General features: G+C 36.2%; 1 protein-coding gene across 5 annotated transcripts in view; it reads left to right on the forward strand.

Moving 5' to 3' along the window:
• Nucleotides 1-25,968, forward strand: part of LOC111150798 (ribosomal protein S6 kinase C1) — a 178,508-nt gene that overhangs the window by 42,218 nt on the left and 110,322 nt on the right. For 3 of the 5 annotated variants that reach the window (XM_022508403.1, XM_022508405.1, XM_022508404.1), the window contains 2 exons: nucleotides 3,173-3,266; nucleotides 15,558-15,920. In XM_022508403.1, coding sequence (XP_022364111.1) covers nucleotides 3,173-3,266; nucleotides 15,558-15,920 — 457 coding nt within the window. Of the gene's footprint in view, nucleotides 1-3,172; nucleotides 3,267-6,146; nucleotides 6,209-15,557; nucleotides 15,921-25,968 lie in introns of those variants that run through there. The other 2 variants (XM_022508407.1, XM_022508406.1) reach the window with 2 other exon arrangements.

The following is a 25,968-nucleotide window of genomic DNA, read 5'->3' on the forward strand; positions in this document are numbered from 1 at the left end:
AAATATCTGGCTAATATGCTGGTTCTTTGCTTGCCGCAGCTTCATGTTTGCTGAGCCACTGTGTTGACACTGGGTTCGCTCACTATTACTGGTAATACCTTTTGGGGCAGACTTTTTCTGTGATTCAGTCCAAATTGTGTCAGCCTCCTCTGCAGGTGCATCTGCTGAATTTCAAGGCTTGCCTTGCCCTTGTATAATTACCATGGCAACCCAGCTGGGATGGAAAGTAGGAGCAACCCCAGGCAAGAATGCCACAGATTCCCACAATTCTTACCTGTGGTTTTATGGATTTTCATGGTATCCACTTCTTCATTTGTTTTATGTTTTTGGTCAATTTCCAGAGCCCTCAAATGCTTGTCCTGACAGTTTTCTGTAGTTGGTGCCTTTTGGGAGGAGCATTTGCTAATCTACTTATTCCATCATCCCTGAACTCTTTCATCCTCCAGCTTGACAGTTCATTAATAAATATCTGAGATGCTGTGTAATGAGTTTTCTGTCTTCTGCGTAGTGAAAAACACCAAATGGTTAATGTTTTTGGTCTAGAGATCAAAATAGCAATTAATTTAGAGATTTAATGTGGAGATTAAAATAAAATTGTGGCCTATTTTTCTACTACTTCCCTCGAATTCCTATGGAACAGTTTTTATTATTTTGGTTAATTAAAGATTTAGTCTGTATTACTTTGTATAATATCATTTGTTAAGTAAATAAAATTTCTGAGGGATTCTGAGCTAACATTTTTTGCATTCTTTATTCTGTTTTTATTTTATCTTGTAAACAGATCTTATATCAGCTAATATTATTAACAAATAAAAATTTATTGAGTGCTTATGTTGTTCTGAGCACTTCACATGTATGAAATCTTTTAGTCCTAACAACTTATTGAGTTATAGATAATATTTCCATTTTATAGATAGGTAACTTAAAGTCACACACCTCATGGTTGAAGAGGTAGTTAATAGTTGAAAGGCACTTTCTGTTAATGAGATTATAAATCAGCTTTGTGTATTAAAATTCTTGAGAATATTCATAGGTTTTCTTAAGATTTGGTTTGAATGGCTTAGTCTGAAATAGCTACTCTTCTTTTTCAGAGAATTCAAATATAAACTGTGATTTGAGTATTTTAATAAACAAATAGAACAAAGTAGTATAAATTCTTGCCTCTAAAGAGAGGAATTGAGGGACGCCTGGGTGGCTCAGTTAAGAGGCTACCTCTAGCTCAGGTTGTGATCCTAAGGTCCTGGAATCGAGTCTCCCATCAGGCTTCTTGCTCTGCGGGGAGCCTGTTTCTCCCTGTGCCTGCCATTCCCCCTGCTTTTGCTTTCACACACACTGTCTCTGATTAAAATAATAATAATAATAATGAGAATAGTTTATTTTTTTAAAGATTTTATTTATTTATTCATGAGAGAAGAGAGAGAGAAGCAGAGGCAGAGGGAGAAGCAAGCTCCCCGGTGAGCGGGGAGCCAGATACGGGACTCGATCCCAGGACCCCAGGATCATGACCTGAGTAGAAGGCAGATGTTTAACTGTCTGAGCCACCCAGGTGCCCAAGAGAGTAATTGTTTTAAAGTTTCAGTTTACTGAACACTCTGGAATACTTTCAAAGTATTAATACTTTCAAAGTCAGTAATTTGAGAGGGACATTTAAAATTTCTCCTTCTTAAAGATAAGCAGGCAGGGAGACTTTTGTTTACATAAAGAGAGTTGTTGAGTTCTTTGTGCTGAAGGAGAGAGGAAATAGGAGTCTTAGGTTTCTCTTGGGTTTTGCTATCTTGGTAATAATGGTTGGGGGCATGGAACTATTGGTGGAAGGTAGTAGGAAAGGTGTTAAGGAGCAGGAGAGCTTTTCTTTCACTTATAATTATTTAAGGATTACAAGCCCTCATACCCGTGATTGGAGCAGTCCATGAAAACACAGCACTAAATCACACCACCACCACTTACCTGGTTAAGTTCCATTCTCTACTTGCACATAGAGTAAGAGAAAACAGCCTTTTGAGCATTGAATTTGCAAACCTAAATATAGAATTAAAATAATGGTCACATGGAGAAATCAATTTTATATTTATTAAAAATAATACAAATATCTTAAATTTGTTTAGTTTTACATACATTATTATGTCCAAATGGTTTTCAAATTTAAGGTACTTCTGAAATCACTGAGGTGCTGTGTGATATATTGTAGTTTGTTATTTGATAAAATTAAATGACTTCTAATGGAGTCCCATCATTTATTACTAATTAGAATGACCAGTCATTAAGGATATGGAGCAATAAATAGTCTTTAGTTGGTGAGTGGTTCTTTTTTCTCCTTGCATTTTTTAAATGAGTATTTTTGACAGATTTTTTTTTTTTTTAAAGATTTTGTTTATTTGTTTGACAGAGATCACAAGTAGGCAGAGAGGCAGGCAGGCGAGAGAGGAGGAAGCAGGCTCCCTGCTGAGCAGAGAGCCTGATGCAGGGCTCGATCCCAGGACCCTGAGATCATGACCTGAGCTGAAGGCAGCAGCTTAACACACTGAGCCACCCAGGCACCCCTTTTTGACAGATTTTTAAAAAATGCTTTATAACAGGCCACATGATATTATAAACATAATATTCCTTTTGAATGTTAATAGACTAAAGATAGATTTTTAATAATAGATGATTTTTTAGAGCAGTTTAGTTTACAGAAAAATTGTGCAGAAAGTATAGTGTTTTCAGGGGCACCTGGGTGGTGTAGTCGGTTAAGCTTCTGATTCATGATTTCAGCTCAGGTCATGATCTCAGGGTCGTGAGATCCAGCCTGGTGGGCTTTGTGCTCAGTGCAGAGTCTGCTTAAGTTTCTCTCTCCCTCTGCCCCTTCTGCCTGTGATCATGCACACATACTCTCTCTCAAATAAAAAAATCTTAAAAAAAAAAAAAAAGGAAAGTACAGTGCTTTTCTATGTCCCCTTTCTCCTTCACACATTCCCCTATTATTATTGACACCTTGCATTGGTGTGGTACATTTGTTACAATTGATGAATCAATAGTGATATTCTTATTTTTAAAAAACAATTATTATCTAGTTCAACAGATGCATAGTTTCTGCAATCCTTACATATAATTGAGATAATATTGTTCATTTATTACTCATTTTTAAAATACTTTCATTAACAACGAAATACAATTCCTCTCCTCTTTTTAGGGTGGAATAATTAATGATGGTTCTGAATTGATTGGTCCTGCTGAAGCTTATTCGGATTCCCTCGTTGATAGCTTTCCTGAATGTAGTACAGAAGGTAGGATATTTTGATTTTTTTTTCATTTCATGGTTTCAATTGCGACTATAAATCATATTTGAATTGCAAAAGAATAGATGGCTATAGGAATTTGAGAGTATTTCACCAATTCTAAGATACTTTGTTTTTTGCATTTAGTATCACTGATATGCACTGCTATGCATGATATTGGGTTGATGATATCTTACATTTAATTGACAGCTTTTTTCTTTCGTAGTGATATTAAAATAATGATTTATCCTATAATCAGTGGCATATTAGATTTGATGAAATGTGGTATAATGAATGTTCAGAAGTTGTATTGTCTAGTGTTAAGAATATTTTGCTAGGGGGACCTGGGTGACTCGTGGGTTAAGCCTCTGCCTTTGGCTCAGGTCATGATCTCAGGGTCCTGAGATCAAGCCCCGCATCTGGCTCTTGACTCAGCAGGGAGCCTGCCTACCCCCTTTCTCTGCCTGCCTCTCTGCCTACTTGTGATCTCTCTCTCTCTGTGTCAAATAAATAAAATCTTAAAAAAAAAAAAGAATATTTTGCTAAAGTTTATTTAGCAGCATCCGACTTTTAGACAATTAATTTTAAGACTGGCTTTAAAAGTTTAGTCATGGGGCGCCTGGGTGGCTCAGTGGGTTAAGCCTCTGCCTTTGGCTCAGATCATGATTCCAGGGTTCTGGGATCGAGCCTGCTCCCCACTCTCTCTCTGCCTGCCTCTCTGCCTACTTGTGATCTCTGTCTGTCGAATAAATAAATAAAATCTTAAAAAAAAAAAAAAAATAAAAGTTTAGTCATGTTCCTAGAAAGAACAAACCTCGGGCAGTTTTAGTGTTTTTAGTATGTTTTTGTAATAACATGAGTTTAAACAAAGCAGTTTTTGAAATTTTAATCACTTTAATTCAAGAACGCTTCATCTCTTGTTTTATTGCTTTGTTAAGCCATCCTTGGATTTTCATGGAGATTTAAAATCTATACATTTTGGTCTTTAAATTTCCTTAGCTAGTTTTATTCCAGGGAGGATTTTGGAATTAAGAAAGAGATTTGGAGACATAGAGGGAGAGTATTTAATATAGGTAATTAGATTTGTTTGAGGAGGCTTGGGTTTGTTTTTATATAAAAGTAAAATCATAGACTACATATTTCGTGATTTCTTTAATGGATAACAGTTTATGGTAGAGGAGGATGCTGAATATGGGAGGTAGCCATAATCTCATTTAAGTGATGTGTTTGTAGGGATATGTACTGATGTCATAGATCAACAGACACATTGATACGGATTTATTGCAGTAACTTCCCATCTTAATTTGATAGGAGTAGCAAGTTCCCATTCATTGTGTAGGTTGGAGCATTTAAAATTTGGTTCTCAGGTGTCTTGTTAGTGTAGTAGGTAGCATGTCAGTCTCATAAAATTTGTTTTTCTTTTGTTGCCACCACTTGAGAAATGATTAGCTCTTATTGTGTTTCATGGTGGCTCCATGAAACTTAAAAACGAAGTCCATTCATTTATACCTAGTGTTTTGTGTAATGTACAGGGATCGCAGGCCCAGGGATTTCCATTAGGTCCTCAATATCTTTGACTCTATACTGAATCAGCTAAGGTCATAGGAAAACACTGCTGACAGTAATTTTCCTCTATAGTCCAAATACCTGTTCTTTATAACCTGTTTTGGTCTTCAGGTCCTTGCCAGGCTTTGAAAAATCTCGTCCCTACTTGGGGTCCCAGGGGGATTCTGTTGTTAGAGCTGGTTTCCTTGGTAGGTAACTTTATCTGGGATAACCTGATCTGGCTGTTGCCCCAGAGATACTCTTTTCCTGAGAAAGAGGGAGAGGGTATCTTCTGCCTGTAGATGTGCTGATTTGGTGACATCCAGTTGTGGACAAATAGATTCGTAGGAAAGTGTTCAGTGAGGAGTACAGTTCTTGGAAATTGTAGAATGTTTTTTAGTTTCTCTCTTTTTGTGTTTTGTTACAGGAATCAAAGGTTGCATGATTTGGGGATGGCTATATTCTTTTGATTTCTATAATAAGCCTTTTTTATAGTAGGTGTGAGTCAGCTATGGTGGGAGATGTGTGTTTTAGGAACCTATTTTAGTGTAAGGTCATCAGGAATGGGATGATACAGAGGTTTTTTATGCTTTGTTATCATCTGGAAGAGAAGGGGAGGAGCATTATTATAAGGAATGTGTTTTCTTGGGGTGGTGTTCTAAAATATGGGAAGCAGTTCAGGGTTAAAATGTGACTGTGGTAAAACGTGGTTAAAAAAGATATTACCTAAAGCTAGGATGAGTTTGTAATTTATTGTTCAAAGGGGACACACACTTCTGAGACGTAAAGAGGATGCTTTAATAAGTACAGTGAGACCACATGCATACACCAGGACCACCTCTGGCACACTGGGATGGATGGCGTGGGCCGCCCTACCTAAAGCAGTTGTTTCCGGATTTGCCTTTGAAGTTTTGAAAAGATGGGTTTTCCTTGGAAGGGTTTATCTTTTAGGAATATGCTTTTATGAGAGAGACTGGGGGCAAACTGGAAAAGGCTTACACTACCGAAAAGTAATGCTGGCATTTTATCCTTTCCGTGCTTAGTTCGGTTCTCCTGCTGTATTACCATCTCTGAAACCTGCTGTGATCCATGAGTGCAAAACGTGGACCTAGAAAGGCTGTTAATGCTTATGTTTTTTACCCTCTCCCTTTAAAAACCTTTATGCCTGACTAATCAATCCTGCTGAAAGACACCTTGTTGACAAATACAGATCAGAGTGTCAGACAGCTTGCAAATTCATTATTTTATGAGAGGGGAAATGACTTTTAAATATCATGAGATTGTCTGGCATACTGGGTAAGTGGAGATATACTTTCCTACCAAAAGGTCTGCAAACCCCCAGACAACCAAGGGAGAAGGTCTCTCCTAGCAAGAGCGGAAAGCTGGCAGCTGGCCAAGCCTCACAGGTAATGCAGGGAAATGGAGGGTTGTAGAGGGATGTGGTGGCAAGTGCTTGTGGTTTGGATTTAGAACCAAAATGTGAGGAGGTGATTCACTTCATAACAACTCCTCTGAGTGTAGTATTTTAAATGGTGTTTCAAAGGTGTATTCATTTTTCATACTTGTGATTTAGTCTGCCAGTGGAATGTGCCAGAGGGGCAAATCTTAATATATAGTCTGTGTTTCAGTGTCCTTCAGTAGAGTTAGAATGACATGGCAAGTATATCTCCTCGCAGAGAACAGATGTAGAGGCTAAGTGATCATTATTTTTATTAGTACCGTAAAAAGGCAATCAACAGGTCTTAATTTACCTTGAAGGAAAGTTTTCTGAGGGAAACATAAGGAGCTGGATTAATGTTTTTTTATTTTTTAAACTATCATTATTTGATAGTAATGGGATAGAGGAAACCCCTTTAAGGTTTCATAAAACCAGTAATTTGGTAATTAACTGGTAAATATATTTTATCTAACATGAAATTGAAAATTACAAAATTATTCAGTAGGTTTTAGATAAAAAGTTAATATTCTTTTACGTTTTTAAAATGAAATATTGGTCACTCTTTATCTCCTTTGTCCAGAGAAATTAAACTATATATATTTTTAAAGATGAAAGAAGATTGACTTGATTGCTAACATCTTATTTCCTTTTTAAACTTGCATCTTTTCATTTGGTTAAACTTAGCTATGAAGTTACTGTGACATTTGTGGAAATCTGGCCAAAATGGTGCATTGGAATTGAGCTTCTTGACATGTTTCTCTTATCTGTTGGCCTGTTTGAAGGATGTAGGTTGCTTTACTGCCATGCTGGCCTTGATATTGGAGCCTTTGATGTTGGTAGACTCTCATCTGGTAACCTTTGTCATTTCCTCTCCCTAATAGGTTACTTTGCAATTATGGGAGGGACATTTTCTAGGTGTGTGCACCAAACAAGAGAAAATAATTAGGTGATCATAACCACAAATACAAATTGAGAGATCAACTTCTTATGTGTAGATCTTAAGAGTGAATGTTCTTAAATGTCTCCTGGGGTAGCTGGGGCTGGGTCTTCTTCTTCCTCTTTTTGTTTTTTTTGGTAGTAAATTGTGGGTTAAGAGCTCCCTGGGGTTCAAATGTAGCAATTGTAGACATAAGAAAGTATCTTTTTTTTTTTTTTTTAAAGATTTTATGTATTTATTTATTTGTCAGAGAGAGAGCAGGCAGAGGCAGATAGAGAAGCAGGCTCCCTGCCGAGGAAGGAACCCCACATGGGACTCCATCCCAGGATCCCGGGATCATGACCCGAGCTGAAGGCAGCAGCTTAACCAACTGAGCCACCCAGGCGTCCCCATAAGAAAGTATCTATTAAGCTGTCTTGAGTTAGCCGTTTTAGAGTAAATGAGGTGTACATTGCTGGTCTGTATAAGTGATCTCTGAAATCACTTTCAGTTCAAGATTTGTGTTTTTATTTGATGGCGGGGTGATAATTCTTTCCATTAAAGCATGAAGATTAAACTGTATTAAACTGAATAATGTTGATTACTTTTAGTAAAAGGCGAAAGATTTATGCGATTTGAAGAGAAACCAGAGCATAGGTGTTGTTGATTACTTTTAAACTGTTAGGGGAGACTAATTAAAAGGGTATATAGTTATTTAAGTTTGAAGAAAATCTTCTGTGTTAATGTACCATTTTATTATTATTATATTTTTCTTTTTATTATTTGTGTTATTTTCATTTAGTTGATTTAAAGTCGATGCTTTGAGGCAGCATCATTTTAAAAAGGAATATTCTTCAGTTGATTGGCTACTTAATAGCCTAAATCTATTTTTTAGGCGGACTTCAAGTCTGTGCACTACATAGAAGTGGTGTAAGATGACAAAATACAGAAAGCCTAATTAAAAGTAATTTGAAGTAGAATTTAGTGCAAACATCCACTAGGTGGTGCCATGAGAACTCTAAATCTTGTTATGGGAATGATTGTAGGCCCTCCTGTATTATGAGAATATTCACTTTGAAGTTCCTTTTGCTCTTCAAGTGCTTTTCTACTTATGTTATTCATTGTCCTGTATTAGCTGAATTTTCTCTGGTGAGGGAGCTTAAAATAAATAGGGAAAGAAGAATAGATCATTATTCTCAAGAAAAACACAAATGAGAATGTGTTACTGTATGTGTACATGTAAAACAAATGATACAAATTATAACTATTGACTCTTAAAAACCCTAGGGCTATTGAGGATAATGTTAGCTATTAGGATGTTAGGGATTGGGTGGGGAAAATTTTAAAAATATGATATGTCACGGGAGGTGTTTTAGAGTAGAAGGAACATTAAGAATGACACAGATAAATCCTTTATTCCACAATTAAAAAATTGGAATTTCAGAGAAGTAAAGCCATGTGTCTAAGGTAGTCCAGGCATTCTCAGTAGTCGTCAAGAATTAATAGAAGTATATTTCGAAAGAAGAGATTTAGTTTTATGGAGAAGGAGGCAGTGAGAATACATACTTGGTATAGAAAGCTCAGTGTGAGCTACTTGTATGCTGGTAGCAGGTCTGATTTGCAGAGAAGATTATGGAGAATAGCAGCATAAAAAGTTCATTAGGTAGAAAGGGAAGCCAACTCATAGATCTTTGTTGCTCACGATAAGATAGCAGTATTATGGTTGTAATTTTGATTGATGTATTGTTTTCTGAGGTCATTCTGTTTTTCACCAAATATGCAGTAAATATACTGGTGCTCTTTTCATAAATTTTCAAGGGTAAAGCAAAGACTTGTCCCCAGGACATTATAAAAATGTGAAACATCAAAGGAATGGTACTTTTTCGTAACAGTAGCTATTTCTAAATGGTAAGTTGGTAATCAAGTATGGGAGTCTTAATTGGCATTAAGTTTTAAGTTTACATTTTCACCTAAAATCATATTAATAAGGGCTTGTTTCTTAATGGAGATTGATATGTATGTCTTCTGTTTCAGGGTGACCTTTGTTCTGCTGGCTAGATATTTTGCTTTGTGTGTGAAGCATGAGTCATTGCTACTAGGAAAAGTAGAAATTCCCTTTCGTTGAGTGAACCTCAGTGCTCAGTGAAAGCTATCAGCTAATAATAATGAGGCCATGTATTTTATATATAGTTGACCATGAGAGACCACCTGTTGTTCTAAAGGAAACTGATCTCTTTTTGCAGATGGTCTTCAAATACAGATTTCTGATAGTTTATAGTATAAAGATTTATTCTATAGCAACTCCACCTTTTCCCCTGGTGCCTGTCTTTCAGAGGTGGTGTCCTAGACAGATTTCACTAGACTGCCCTACTCTGAGCAGTTCAAAGCACAGAAGGTGAGGGTAGGTAGGTGAACTGGGATGCTATAGAAACCCCTCATGTCTGTAGCTGCTTTTTAACCGGTCACCTGGGGCCCTCTAATAGCCCTGAGACTTAAATCTCTGTGATATGAACCTGGAGGCAGAACGCTTTCATAGAACCTTTGACTCTTCCCCCTCCCATCTCTTCCCCAAAAGGCTGAGGTTTTTGTCTTGATGGTGTTGGTGAAGCAAGTACCTTTTACTCTCATGATGGCTCCAGAGGGCCCCTTTAAACATGGATTGACTTCAGGTTGGTTTAACTTTTGACAAAGAGTCTCTGACTTGTCAATTGTTGCCCTGCCTTATCTACAATGTTCTTCCTACTCACCCTGAGAACCTCTTACTTGTTGGCTGCTCTCTGTATCTTATTAACTTTCTTTCTGGGTTTTCGGAAGCTCGTTCCCACTTCATGTGATATTTATATGGAGCTTTGTATGAAACAGGTTGAATGACAGGAGTGGGATTTCAAGCACTTTATTAAGTAGATGTATTAAGGTTATAAGGTGAACAAACTAGGTTCTGAGTGCATGTGTAAGTAAATGGTTCCTTGCTGCGGTGGTGAAAGGGGAGTGTTCTTGAGTTGGTTGGGGCATACTTCATTGAGAAGAATGGGGTTCAGAAGTTGCTTAAATGCAGAAGGAAAGATTTCAGAGAGTACAAGAGGGTGATTAGTTGCAGTGTATAGTTGCGATATGTTAGAGTTGGTCTTTTCAGATCTGGTAGGATTTTTTTTTTTTTTTTTTTTTTTTTTTTTTTTTTGGTAGGGTGCATCTTAGGAGGAGAATTAAAGGAAGAAGATAGGCAAGGAAGAAATGTCGAGGTTAGTCTGTGTCAAACAGATCTGTCTATAGTCACTTCTTTCTTCTCTCTTAAGTTAGGAATTCTTGACACTGGCTGCTGGATGATTCATACGGGCCTATATTGTATAAATTGTATCTGTATAACATAGATTTATTCACAAACAAACTTCCAGTTTTAGCCCTCACTGCATCTCCTTTGAAATCCTTCAGATACTGAGGCTTAAGAGCTTGCCATCCTAAAGGAGTCAACCTGTAATCTCACTGTACAGGGAAAATTACTGTCCGTATTTGATACACTTCTCTAGCCTTTTCCCCTCTGTTTTCATTTTAAAATTGGAATTATAGTATATGTATATACTGCTTTACAGTTTGTCGTTTTTGCATCATAGATAATAAACACTTTAGTACTAAGCATTCTTCTGTAACATAATTTTTAATAGCTGCATAATATTTTCTCAAAGGGATGGGCCATAATCTATTGTTAAGAATTTGTTATTTCCAAATTTTCACTAATTTTTGTGATGGATATTCTCATGTATAGATCTTTTATACCTCTGATTGTTTTTTATATAAATTGCTGATTTTCTGGGTCAAAGATACAAGAATTTTTTGCATCTGAAATGTATTGCCAAATTGTCCTCCCGAAAGATTAAATCAGAAGTCTTTTTGCTTCCCTTTGCTTTTCCTAGTTGGACTAGAAAAATTCCTCATCCTAACCCGCTATTTTTTGTTTCCTCACTTTGAAAGATTCTTCATTTAGAATTAGGTAGAATTTGAAAAAGAAACAATTTTAATACTATTATTATTTATTAGTTCGTTTCATTATCTTTCTTCCTAGGTATTTTGATGGTCTTAGTCTTCTGATCTAATTTTATTTAATCATGATTTCCTTTGCTAACAAAATACGATTGGAAAGGTAAGAGAGGAAATAAGACTATGTCACTAGGTTTTTGTGGTCAAAAGCCAAGAAACTGAGTACACATAATTTTACCCCTTTGCCCTTTGGTATTATTCTTGTTAGAAAGGAAAATCAGGCAAAACATAAAACAGTACAATGTGATAGATGATGTGAAGGTTATAGTGACAAGACACCAGAGAGCAGACAAAAGATCTATAACAGCATTTCCTTTATTTTATGGTTAGCTGTATAAACCAGAACTTATTTTTCTAAGCTTTGTCTGTTTGTTTATTAATATCAATGGACCAGGTTATATAAAGCCCCCATTTAAGGAAATAAGTGTACATTGGAATATATAAAATATTTGTAGATCATTTAAAAAAATCTCTTATAAAGTTTATATATTTCTCAGAATGGTGGATAAATAATTTTGTAGACTGCTGTAAAAGGTTTTGATTTTGAAAGTAGTCTGTACAGTTGAAATGTCAGAGAGTGAAGATTTCCACTTGGTCCAATGAATCTCATCTCAGATTGTGGATTTAATGAAGTCTTTTGCTTTTAGGGAAGAAAATGAGTTCTTTATGGGCATTCTAAGGATTTGATAAAAAAAACCCTGAAAACAGGATATGTTGACAGGGTGCCAAAGTAGTGTCTGAAGCTGATTTGAAATTAGAGTTTAGCTGCCAGTAACATGTTTTACCCTAACTTATTTTATTTGATATGAAGTAAGCAATTTGAGTCTATAATAAGGGTTGACAAACTATGGCCTGTGGGCCAAATGTGACCTGCCACCTGTTTATATATGACCTACTAGCTAAGAATGGTTTTTACGTTTTAAAATAAATGAAAAAATTCAAAAGAATATTATTTTGTTGCATGTGAAAGTTATATGGAATTTAAATTTCAGCATCCATAAGTAAAGTGTTACTGAAACATAGCCATACTTATTTGTTTACGTATTATTTGTGGCTGCTTTTGTACTACAGTAGCAGAGTTGATTAGTTGTGACATCGCTCAATCATACGGCTCACAAAGCCTAAAATACTCACTCTCTAGCCCTCAGAAGCAAAGTTTGCTGATCCCTGATCTAGAGTTGTATAGTCTAACCCACCTTTAAGTTGGCTTTGTGTATGTTCCTGAGGGAAGAATTTTCCTTTCAATATATTTTCTTTCCGGAGAAACTTGAAAGTCAATATTAGGTGGTGATACAGACCCCAAACTTAATTTTTACCTAGCTCTGTTGTCAATCTTATTGAATGATATAGATCACTGGCTCTCAAAGTATGGTCTTCAGATGCCTGGGTATTCTGGAGATCTTTTCAGGGGGTTCCCAAGGCAGAAACTATTCTTATAATAGTCTGGGAAATTATTTGCCTTTTTCACTTGGGTTGACATTTGCACTCATGATGCAGAAGCAATGTTAGGTGAAACTGCTTGCCTGAGCTTGAGGCAGGACCGGGACAGCAGACTGTAGCAGGAATCCTTGCATGTACTTCCAGTAACGCCAGTGCTAATTTTGCCTAAGAATACCCTTGATAAAGCAATAAAAAGTATTAATTTTTATCAAATCTCAACCTTTGGGTACATGTCTTTTTGATACTTTGTGTGGCAAAATGGAAGTATGCATCAAACACTTCTGCATTTCTGCATACTGAATTACTGTGGTTGTCCGGAGGAGAAGCACTTGCTTGAGCCATGAACTAGCTGCTTTGCTCTTGGGACACCATTTTCGCTTGAAAGAACCATTGACAGACAAACTCTCATTTTTTTAGGCTTGGGTATTTGGTGACTATTTTTTTCAAAAGCAAACGAAGTGAGCTGACACTTTAGGGAAAACAACTGACTGTATTTGTTGCCAGTGGTAAAATGTGAGTTTTCATTTCCAAATTCAGATTTTGGAGAACTTGGTTTTGTTGTTGTTGTTTTTAATCTTTACATCGAAATGACAAACTCTACCGACTGAGCCAGCCAGGTGCCTGAATTTTGAAGCACTCGTATCTGCTGCTTTGAGCTTGACAGTTTCACAGTATCTAAAGAAAATATTCTGATGAGATTGATGATGACAGTAACATGTGATGTTGGGGGGAATATTGTGATCATGAAATTTGTCAGTATTTGGAAGAGCAGTTTAATGCAGGGAACCAGTACTTTCAAAATGCCCAGTGTGTGAAGTTACAAACTCAGGCATGGATAAAAGAGCCATTTGGTGTGCAAGACAGACCAAAGGATTCAAATGTAACAGAGACAGAAATTTCATTGAGAGGAATTTACATTCTACATGGCAACTAAGCTTTAAGAAACTACCACTTGGCAAGTTTTGGTGTAGTATCAAAAAATAATACCTATAAATATTCAAAAAGGCTGCTAAAATACTCACTCCATTTTCATTACGTATCTGTGTCAGATTTTCCTCAAATCTTTCTACCCAAACAATATGACAATAGATTGAGTACAGGATCTGGTGAGAATCTAGTTACCTTCTGTTAAAAAGGTTTAAAACAGTGTCACTTTTTTGTTTTGGAGAATATAGTTTTGTGGGATTTTTTTTGGGTAAGATTTTATTTATTTATTCATATGAGAGAGAGAGAGAGCAAGAGCACATGAGCCAGCAGAGGGAGGAGAGAGAGAAGCAAGCTCCCCACTGAGCAGGGAGCCTGACGTGGAGCTTGATTGATCCCAGGACCCAGAGATCATGACCTGAGCTGATGGTAGATGCTTAACCGACTGAGCCACCAGACGCCCCTAGAATAAATTATTATTATTATTGTTATTTTTAAAGATTTTATTTATTTTTCTGAGAAAGGGAGAGAGAGAGAGAACAGGAGCAGTGGGGAGAGGCAGAAGGAGAGGGAGAAGCAGGCACCCCACTGAGCAGGGAGCCTGACATAGGGCTTGATCCCAGGATCCTGGGATCAATACCTGAGCTGAAGACAGACGCTTAACATACTGAGCCACCCAGATGCCCCTAGAATAAATTATTATTTTTTTAAAAATTAAAAAAAAAAGATTTTTATTTATTTATTTGACAGATCACAAGTAGGTAGAGAGGCAGGCAGAGAGAGAGGAGGAAACAGGCTCCCTGCAGAGCAGAGAGCCCGATGTGGGGCTCGATCCGAGGACCCTGGGATCATGACCTGAGCCGAAGGCAGAGGCTTGTCAGAAAAAAACGATTATTGTTCATACAAGAGACATGGAGATTTGATTTTTTTTTAAAACCTTTTGTTGGTTAATTGATCCAAGTAAAGGGTGAAGCAGTTTCATGTAATTAAAAGTATAAACCCAACTGAGCCACCCAGGTGCCTCTAGAATAAATTATTTTTAATAAAAATTATTTTAACATGTAATGGGGTTTAGTGTTTAATTAAAAAAAGTTTAGTTTATTTAAATATTGAGATTGGTAAATATTTACAGGTATAATCTACAAAAACAAAAGTTTTTTTGAGGCTCTCAATTATTTTAAGAATGTAAAGGGAGATCTAAGACTTCATGTTCATTTACCATGAAGTCAGTTCTATGAAATGGGAGAAAGAATTTTCATTGCTGAATATTTCAATACCACCTGTTTATTCATTTTCTTTTGGAAAACTAAGAGGTGAATATATAGACCAAAGATCTCTCCAAAAGAGATTGAAACAAAGATTTCTAGAAATTTAGTCCTTAAAAAAAATAAAAAAGACCCACAACTAAATGGCATACATTTTCCAGATATGGATGATTATCTAAAAGCACACCTCTGTGAGGGTACATTGTATAATGGTTAAATAATGATTATATAATTGCTATAATAGTTGTAATTGAATGATAAGTCTATTATGCTTTATATGCGTTAACTCTGTTCCTCATTTGAAGTCTTGCATAATAAGTAATATTATTAAGTGACTCACTTTTGGTCACATAGTTAAGTTTTAAGAGCTGAGATCCAAGCACTTGTTTTTGTCTTACCCTGAAGCTCTTATTCTCTTCCTTTGATCATAATGATGGTGTTACAAGATCTTGTGGTAAAGGCTCTTCTTTTTGACAACAAGACTAGGTAAAAAAAAAAAAAAAAAAAAAAAAAAAGACTAGGTAAAGACTTGCCTTCAGTTTTAGTGCGAAAATTAAGGCAAAGGAGATTGGCCTCTAGAGCTTACATTGAGTGCGGAAATGAGTGAAGGAGGCAGAAACAAATTGCCAGGCACCGATCTCTGTCAGGCAGTGACGGTCTTTCTAATCAACTGGGATACTATGAACAAATGAATCGATTCTTAATTTAATATCTATTTACTGTTGTGATCGTATTTCTAGGTTTCTCCAGTGACAGTGATCTGGTATCTCTTACTGTTGACGCGGATTCTCTTGCTGAGTTAGATGATGGAATGGCTTCCAGTCAAAATTCTCCCATTAGAACTTTTGGTCTCAATCTCTCTTCGGATCCTTCGGCACTAGGGGCTGTTGCTTCTGACAGTGAACAGAACAAACCAGAAGAAGAACGGGAAAGTCGCAGCCTCTTTCCTGGCAGTTTAAAATCCAAGCTTGGCAAAAGAGATTACTTGGAGAAAGCAGGAGAATTAATAAAGCTGGCTTTAAAAAAAGAAGAAGAAGAGGACTACGAAGCTGCTTCCAATTTTTATAGGAAAGGAGTTGATTTACTCCTAGAAGGTGTTCAAGGTACAATTTTATCTGTATTAATATGTTTTGAGTGTTTTTATATTTATATTTTATATATTTTAATATTTATGTATATATTTTATATCTAGAAAGAAAAGTGTATATATAAAAATTATACCTTGTGTATAATCCTCTAAAAATAAGACTGAAAATGAGAAATTACTGAAGATTAAATGACTTACATTTTGGGAGAGCCTGGGTGGCTCAGTCAGTTAAGCATTTGGCTCTTGATTTTGGCTCAGGTCGTGATTTCAGGGATGTGAAATTGAGCCCCGCATCTGGCTTTGTGCTAGGCATGGAGCTTGCTTAGGATTCTCTCTCTCCTTCTCCCCTGTCCCAGCCCTGCTCATGTGCGTTCTCTCCCCCGCCGCCCCCCAAAAAGCCCACAGTTGGGTTTATACTTTTAATTACATGAAACTGCTTCACCCTTTACTTGCATCAATTAACCAACAAAAGGTTTTAAAAAAAAAATCAAATCTCCATGTCTCTTGTATGAACAATAATCGTTTTTTTCTGACATGGCTAGTGTTCACCGGCCTTCATCTCTCAGGTACTCACAAAGATTCTTTAGTGCATTTACTCCTTTTTAAAAAAAGATTTTATTTATTTATTTGATAGAGAGAGAGACAGACAGACAGACAGTGAGAGAGGGAACACAAGCAGGAGAGGGAAAAGCCGGCTTCCTGCTGAGCAGGGAGCCTGAGGCGGTGCTTGGCCATAACCTGAGCCCAAGTCAGATGCTTAACGACTGAACCACCCAGGCACCCCTAGTGCATTTACTCTTGCTGGCCTGAAGAGAGGAGATGAAATGTAAAGGTTCTTGATATGCCTACTATTCTGTTCTTTGTTAGTTGTCATAAATTTTCAGCTAATTACTGGGGTGTCGTGGGAGCTGATTGTTTCTGAATGTCGTAAGTAGGACTTGCCTTTTTTTAAGCATCAGATTTTTGTTTTAGTCATTTGTCTTTTCCTTATGGAAAGAGTGTGAAGCATACCTCAGTTAGTCACGTGACTTTCTGGACACACTAATCAAAGGTTTGATAAGACCTTCTTCCAGTGGTTTGCTTTCCAGGAAATTGTCATTTTTACTGTTGTTCTGTGAACTTTGACTTGTTAGTGCCATTCAAAGGACCATAGTCTCCTGTAGCACTGACACTTTTTTACTACAGTACTTCCCCCCTCACTTTGCTTTGTGTCCTGTCCAGAGTTTTCTTTTTTATTAGAGGATGAACTTTCAGTCTTCTAACGTGGTATAAGATGAATATTTGGCTGCATGGACTGAAGAGGGAGTGAGTGTAGTGGTATCTGTGCTTTTTAATCAGAATTTTGACTAATTTTCTGGTTTTTAGCCCTTACTTTGATTTCCACAGCTACCCAGTGCTACCAATTCCCAAACTTTGGGAGAGATTTACAGTGTCATATAAGTCAGGCAGCTTTCTTGAGCTTCCTAAGTCAATAACCTCTCATCCATCTGTTTTCTAGCTTGTAAAATGTTGCTGCAGTCTTCTCTCTTAATCTCTTTGTCCTTTTGGGCTTTTGCCTTAAAAATAATTCTTTTAGTGCCCTATAATGGAGTTTTAGGAGGGAACATTTCTCATGGTTTGACTGATACGTCATTTTGATAGAATTTTTTGTTTCTCAAGTAGTATCATAGTTAGGTTTTTTGTTTGCCTGTAGAGCGTTCTAGTCTTTAGAGATGTACACATTTTTCTTGTCTTTTTTTTTTTTTTTTTTAAATTCTTTGTCTTAACTCTAATTTTGGATTGGGAATTTAAAATCGGGATGAGTTGCAGTTAGCTCTGATATTTTCCCTTTTCTTTTTAGATAATTTTGTGCTGTAAAATCACTAGTGTTTAAGTGACATGGATATATCGGTGTGATATTTTTCTGTTGAAAAGTTATTTGCATTTAAACTTAGAGCACTTCATAATGTTACCACTTGATGGCACCAGAAAAATAAAAATCGTTGCTTCAAAATGAGAATTTCGGATGCATTTCAGCAAATAACAGAATAATGTCATTTAGTTAGTTACTTTGTGATATGATGGTGAATTATTTCTCACTAGGACTTGATACCAAATCTACTAGATCTCTCTCTCAAGGAATGTTATCATTTAAACATGTTTTTCCCATTTAACATATGCTTGTCTTTCTGAAACCACAGTATCCATTCCTGCCGTGGATTGGTTTTTGTTGTTAATGTGCCATCAAATCCAAAACATTATACTCGACTAATTGCTTTTAGCATTTTATTGCTTATTTATAATGTGATCAATTTTTTCATACAAACTGCGGGAACCACAGTCACAGAATTCTAATTTTTAACCAGTGTGTAAAATAACCTTTGTTTTAGACCTTATAGCTGTGTGTCAAATGTAATGTCAGGGCAGTGTTTTGGGTACTTTTAAAAGTGTACCAGTCACCACCTAACAGATGCATGGACATTATTGGTTTAACCCCCCCCCCCGTTTTATTGAGCTGTAATTGACATTAACATAGTACTAAAGGTACAGCATGATTTGATACATGTCTATATTGTGAAATGATTACCATAATAAGTTTAGTTAATATCCTTCCCCCCATGTAGTTATAAGTCTTTTTTTTCCTTGCAATGGGAGCTTTTAAGATCTACTCTTTTATCAACTTTCAAATATATGATGCAGTATTTTTAAAACTCATTAATCTTATAAGTGGAAGTTCATGCCTTTTGACTGCCTTCACCCATTTTACCCACCCCCATCCCTGCCTCTGGTAACCACCAATCTCTTCTATGAGTTTGGTTCTTTTTAGATTCTACACATAAATGAGATAATTTAGTATTTGTTGCTCTGATGTATTTTCCTTAGCATAATGACCTCAAGGTCCATTCTTGTGTCTGATGGCAGGATTTCCTTCTTTTTTATGCCTAATAATATTTGTGTGTGTGTGTGTGTGTGTGTGTGTGTGTGTGTGTGTGTGTGTACACATATCACATTTTCTTTATCCATTCAATCATTAGTGGGTACTTAGGTTGTTTTCATGTCTTCACTATTGTAAATAATGCTGAAATAAACGAGAGTGCAGGTACCTCTCTGAGATAGTGATTTTGTTTCCTTATACCTAGAAATGGAATTGCTGGATCATAGCGTAGTTCTATTTTTAATTTTTTGAGGAGCCTTGATTCCGGTTTTTTAGTGACTGCACCAATTTATATTCCCTACAGCAGTGTATAAGAGTTCTCTTTTTTCCATGTCATGCCCAACACTTGTTATCTGTTATCTTTTTTTTTTAAGATTTTATTTATTTATTTGACAGACAGAGATCACAAGTAGGCAGAGAGGCAGGCAGAGAGAGAGGGGGAAGCAGGCTCCCTGCCAAGCAGAGAGCCCGATGTGGGGCTTGATCCCAGGACCCTGGGATCATGACCTGAGCCAAAGGCAGAGGCTTTTTTTTTTTTTTCCTTCATATTTTTAAAAGATTTTATTTATTCATTTGACACAGAGAGAGAGAAGCAAGAGAGGGAATACAAGCAGAGAAAGTGGGAGAGGGAGAAGCAGATTTCCTGCTGAGCAGGGAGCCCGATGGCTCCATCCCAGGCCTCTGGGATCATGACCTGAGCTGAAGGTAGATGCTTAACCGACTGAGCCACCCACGTGCCCCAAGGCAGAGGTTTTAACTCACTGAGCCACCCAGGCACCCCATCTGTGATCTTTTTGTTGATAGACATCCTGACAGGTGTGAGGTAATATCTAATTGTGGTTTTGATTTGTAGTTCCGTGATGATGAGTGTTGTTAAGTACCTTTTCATGTACTTGTTTGGCATTTTTATATCTTGAGAAAATATCTTTTCAGTTCCTTTGCTCATTTTTTAATCAAATTGTTTAGGGGTTTTTTGTTATTAGATTTTGTGTTCTTTATATATTTTGGATATTAACCTCTTGTCAAATATATGATTTGCAACTATTTTCTCCCAGTTGGTAGATTGCCTTTTCATTTCGTTGTTGGTTTCCTTTGCTGTGTAAAATGTTTATAGTTCAATGTAGTTCCACTTGTTTATTTTTGCTTTTGATGCCTTTGCTTTTGGTGTCAAATCCAAAAAATCATGCCAAGAAAGCTTACCCTCCCTGTTTTTTCCCCTAGGATTTTGTGGTTTCAGGTCTTATGTTCAGATCTTTAATCTATTTTGAGTTAATTTTTGTGTGTGGCATGAGATAGGAGTTTACTGTTATTGTTTTGCATGTAGCTGTTTATTTTTGTTGATATTTTGTTATTTTTGTCAATTCCATTTGTTGAAGAGACTGTTCTCCATTTATTGAAGAGACCTAGTATATATGTGAGGTTTTATTTCTGTGCTCTCTATTTTATCCCATTGATCTATGTGTCCAGTACCATACTGGTTTGATTACTGTAGCTTTGTAATATAGTTTGAAATCAGGAAATGTGATGCCTCCAGCTTCATTCTTTATTCAGAGGGTTTCTTTGGCTATTTGGGGTTCTTTAGGGTTCCATACAAATTTTAGGATTTTTTTTTCTACTTTTTGAAAAATGTCATTGGAATTTTGATAGGGATTGCATTGAATCTATAGATAACATTGGGTATTATGGACATTTCAACAATATTAATTCTTTTAATCCATGAGCATGGAATATTTTTCTGTTTATTTTTGTCTTCAATTTCTCTTATTTATGATTTTTAACAGATTTCATCTGTTATTCTAACAGTTTTTTGGTGGAGTCTTTAGGATTTTCTATATATAATAGCATGCTATCTGCAAATAGAAACAGTTTTACTTCTTCCTTTCTGATTTGGATGACTTTTATTTCTTTTTCTTGTCTGATTGCTCTGACAAGGTCTTCTAATACTATGTTGAATCAAGTGGTGAGAATGGGCATCATTGTCTTGTTTCTGATCTTAGAAGAAGAGCTTTCAGCAAATCACCATTGAGTGTAATGTTGAGTATGATGAATTTATTCTTTAATTTGTGAGGAAATTGGGGACTCTAGCTTGTGACCTGACTTGACATTTATGAGTAGAAGAGGTGTTTCTTAGGGGAAGTTTGCTTTAGTGTAGTAAAGCTGTTATTGAAACATCACTATAACCAGTAATACCTCTGCATCATTTTAATTAACTCTTGCTATGAGAGTGGTTGCCTGTGGGGGGAAAAAAGAAAATAGAATTGTTATCTGTGACCTTGGTTTGGTTTGATAATACTTTATAATAAAATCATTATTTCTGGATATCTGATAATCCAGAGAAAATGATTTGTCAGAGCTTAAGTAGGGATGCTTTTTACAGGGCTCTTATGATTTGGCAAATTTAGTTATTCTAAATACTAACTATTCATTCTAACTATAAACTATTCATCCTAAAGGAGTTTATCTGGGTTGTTTGTAGATCTGATAAAGATGGCTTGATGTTTTTCTTACTTAACTGGTGTTTGCACAGCTGAGACTAGAGGCAGAACACAATAGCAGCAGTTCTGTTTGCCCATCCTGCACAGAAGAAGCATACCCCGATAGTGGTAACTTTGAATTCTCCTTTTGAACCTGACACCTCGCTTGCTTCCTCAATCTAGGAATGGCTCTAGAAATTGAGGTACCTTCTGCTCTTTTACGTCACCAGCTCTCAATGTATTTAAGACAGAAAATCCAAAAATCAAGATTGAAGGAATCAACTTGAATCTTTGAAGAGAATGTTTCCAATACATATCCTTTCACTTCTTTCTTTCTTATATATTTCTGCAATGGCCTGATATGATTAATCTGTATTCTTGGTGTGGGTTTATTAGAATAATTGTGAGAATGTAGAGTGGCAAATGGATGACTTAAAGGTATTAATAAAATATTTAAATAACATTGATTTATTGTCTATTATATGCCTGTCACTGTACAGGGGTTTTTCTTAACATTATATTTAACCCTCAGAACTAACCTATAATCTGAGCTATGGCAGGTCATACTGGGCTTTGTCTAAGGACACTGAAATTTAGAGGGTGCAAACATTTAATGTAATGATTCTAGAAGCTTGGCACCTAGTTAGCAAGAATAATTATTTAAAACAGGAAGCTACCAGATGGTGAGCATTGTTAGTAACACCCATCTGTGGGCTACATTATGAATTACAGAGTTGATTGGAGAACTGGTTTTGTTTAGTTTGTTCTAGGTGCCAAAATTTCTGGTTTATTGTGTTAGTAAGGTAGATACTATAATCCCCATTTTATAGGTAGAGAAAATTAAGACTTGTATAAAGTAAACAATTTGGTCCACAACACAAGCCACTAAGAGTTTTGGCTAAGATTTAAATCTGGATTTTTCTGAGTTCAAGTCTTGTCTTGTTTCCACTGTGCCATGTTACTTCTCATACATTTTTTCCCTAATCAGAGTAGCTTTTTAAAATGAGGAAGAAACTAGTCTTCAGAGAGTATCAACATTTTTAAACTTTATTTTGATAATCATTCTTTTTCCTCCCATTTGTTTATTTGCTCATTCAGCCGTCTATCCATGCAGTTGAGCTTTCAACAAGCTTTTGTTAGTAGTATGTACTAGGTATTGTGATAGTGATTATAGAATGGTTTTTAAATAAAAATATAGAATTGAATGATGACCCTTCAAAATAAGATCTCTGTTTCTGTTTAAATCTTCTGCATACATTATAAATCTCACATTGAAAAGCATTCCTGAATGTTGTTGATACCTGAGTTTTCTTTGATTGTCTCGATATTTTTGACCAGTGAGACTATTTCTGATGTTACTACTCAGCTAAGAGATGCAGACAGTCTTCTGCAATTTTCATCCTAGTGGATGGTATAATGAGCAATACAAAGCCATTTTTCTTAGTTTACACCATCCTTGTCCTAAGAGATGTCCAGACTTACTTTTAAAACGGTGACCTTGTATGTTGAGGTACTACATCATTCTGGGTCTCTTACTGGGTCTTGACTATTTTTTTCCCCTTTCCACAATGAGGAATAGAATTCCTGGGGAGACCACAAACCCATATATATTTCTAGGTTTCGTTGAGTCACTTAGACTAGCTTAAAATTGTAGGGTTGGTTCTAGAACGTGTCCAGGCTCTATGAATATGGTGTGTGTGTGCATTCATAATGATATATACTCAAGTACTGTAAAAGGTAATTTGGGTTATTGATTTATTGCTTTGAATAAAAATGACTCAAGTATTAAGAAACCCAAGTATAACCTTGTTTGATTTAGAATGAATGGATATATGGGAAAGGTAGTAGTAAATTTATGTTTGATAAAGGGAAGCAAGTCACATGATTTCTTATTGCTGAATTTCAGAAGTGAAAATGTATAACTTTTTATTTGAATTGTTTATTGTGTTTGTTAACTCTGAAGACATTATGAAAATATTGTCCAGCCCATTTACCTTTAGGGACTGCCCACTTCACTGCAAAGTATGGTATAGTGTGAGTCTAACAACACCAAAAGCTGTAATCTCATTTTATTTATTTATTTTTTAAAGATTTTATTTATTTTGAGAGAGAGAGGGATGGAGAGCATGAGCAGGGGGAGGGACAGAGGGAACAGCAGACTCCCTGCTGAGTGGGAAGCCCAGGGCAGGGCTCCATCTAGTATTCCCGGATCTTGACCAGAGCAGTCAGCAGTCGCTTAACTAACTAAGCCGCCCAGGTGCTCCCAAAATCTGTAATTTGAATAGACAGTGGTGGTGTAATCATATTGTTTACTAATGCATTAGCTTCTCTCTGTTTTGATTTATGATCCTCTTTGAGAAGTTTGTTCTTTTTCAATATTATTTTGATTTTTTCAGTCCCCTTACAACTCTATAAAAATTGAAAATCACCTTTTATTTATTTATTTTCAATAAAAATTAGAAGGAATTTTAGTTTCCAAGTCTTTTGAGAAAGCATAATTAATGTAGCCCAAATCGGAAGCTCTAACTAATCAATTTAGCAACAACGCAAAGTAATTTTGTTACATAAATTAACCCATTTCTTATAGGATAGCAATGTTTCGGATGGTGGAGCTTCTGCTGGTCTTTCAGCTCCTCAGTCTTCTGATGCAAACTTTGCTGTGATGGCAGAAGTGGTGCTCTAGGTCGCACCACTGGGTACCGTTTTTATGGAGGAGCCCCACAGCTCGTCATTTCATCTTAGTTTTGCCACAGAAGGAGCACGTGTACTTGGCATGCTGGCTTATTTCAATCTTCTTCACCATTTTCCTGAGGGAGGCACCATAACGGGTCCTGTATTTACCCAAGATTCTTACCTTCGTGGTGCATTTAGACATGTCTCTGCAAACTACGTCTAAGCCCAAGGAGAGCTGAAAAATCACCTTTTAAAAAAGAGTTATAGTTGGTATTTTCTTTATTATTATTTTTCTTTTTCTTTTAGAAAGTCAGTTTTTCTGTTTCTGCAAAAAAGACTGTTGGAATTTTGATAGCGATTGCATTAGATTTGTAAATAAATTTGGGAAGTATTGTCATCTTAAAAATGTCTTCTAATCCATGAACATAGGATGTCTTTCCATTTATTTAGATCCTCTTTAATTTCCTTCAGCAGTGTTTGGTAATTTTCAATGTATGCCTTTTACCTCCTTGGTTAAATCTGTTTCTAGGTATTTATTCTTTTGATTATTATTAGAATTAGAATTGCTTCATTAATTTTCTTTTTGGATTGTTCATTCCTGGTGTGTAAAAACACTGATTTTTGTGTTTTTATCTTTGTATGTGGCAACTTGCTGAATTCATTGATTAATTGTAGTAGTTTTTTGGCAGATTCTTTGAGATTTCTGTAAGATTATGTTCTCTGATAAAGTTTTACTTGTTTCTTTTCAATTTGAATGCCTTTTGATCTCTTTTGCTTGCATAATACTCTGGTTTGGACTACCATTGAATTGTTTAATAGCTCCAGTAAAAACCTGGGTCACAGGCCTTCACCTTGTTTTTCTGGTTACTTACTCATCCCTGCAAAGGAGATGAGGCATCTTGGCTCCTTCTGGAATTTAGGGAGAAAGGTTTCCATCTTTTATCATTGAGTATGATATATTTTTTTAAAAGATTTATTTATTTGAGAGAGAAAGAGAGAGCCTGAATGGGGGGAGGAGCAAAAAGGAGAGGGAGAGAGAATCGCAAGCAGAGCGTGGAGCTGCATCTCACGACCCTGAGATCATGACCTGCGCTGAAACCAAGGGTCTGATGCTTAACTGACTGAGCTACCCAGGCGCCCCTCCATTGAGTATGATACGATGTTAGTTGTTAGTTTTTCGTAGATGCCCTGTATCATGTTGAAGATGTTTCTGTCTATTCCTAGTTTTCTACATGGTTTTATTATGAAAGAGTGTTAGATTCTGTTAAATGCTTTTTCTTCTTCAGTTGAAATGATTATGTGTCCCCGCCTTCATTCTGTTAATATGGTATATTACATTGATTTTCTTTACATTGAGCCACCTTTGCATTCCTGGAATAAATCCCACATGCCACAGAGATTTTTATCTTATATTTAAACCTAATTATGCTTTAATTAACTCTTGACTACTCAGTTCATCGCTGTAATATAGTTGGAAAGATGGGGTGCTCACTGAAGTAGGAACCCGCTTGTCCATCTTAATCTGTAAATTGCAATTTTACTTTTCAAAGAGCAGTACAGAACAAATTCAGATTTTTTTTAATGAAAGCTTTCCACAGCCATTTTTTTTCTAAAGACTTTATTTGTTTATTTGAGAGAGAGAAAGAGTGCACAGAGGGAGAAACAGACACCTCACTGAGCAGGGAGCCCAATGCAGGTCTTGCTCCCAGGACACTGGGATCATGACCTGAGTGGAAGATAGATGCCTAACCAACTGAGCCACCCAGGTGCCCCGCCTTTTCTGTTTTAAAATAAAACATGTGCTCTTCCCTATAATTCAATAAATTGCCTCAGTTGAGGAATTATTAGATCTTAACTGTTTTGAAACTTGCTAGAAGAAAGCATTTTAAAACAGTAAAACTCAGATTTTAAAAATAGAGAATTGAAAGTAATTATATGCCACCTACTCTGTTTTCCCGTCCCCATCATTACCCTGCCTTTTTTTTTTTTTTTTTTTTTTTCCT

The sequence above is a fragment of the Enhydra lutris genome, unplaced genomic scaffold (assembly GCF_002288905.1).
Source record: "Enhydra lutris kenyoni isolate GAN:26980312 unplaced genomic scaffold, ASM228890v2 scaffoldscaffold24, whole genome shotgun sequence".
Taxonomy (NCBI): Eukaryota; Metazoa; Chordata; class Mammalia; order Carnivora; family Mustelidae; genus Enhydra; species Enhydra lutris.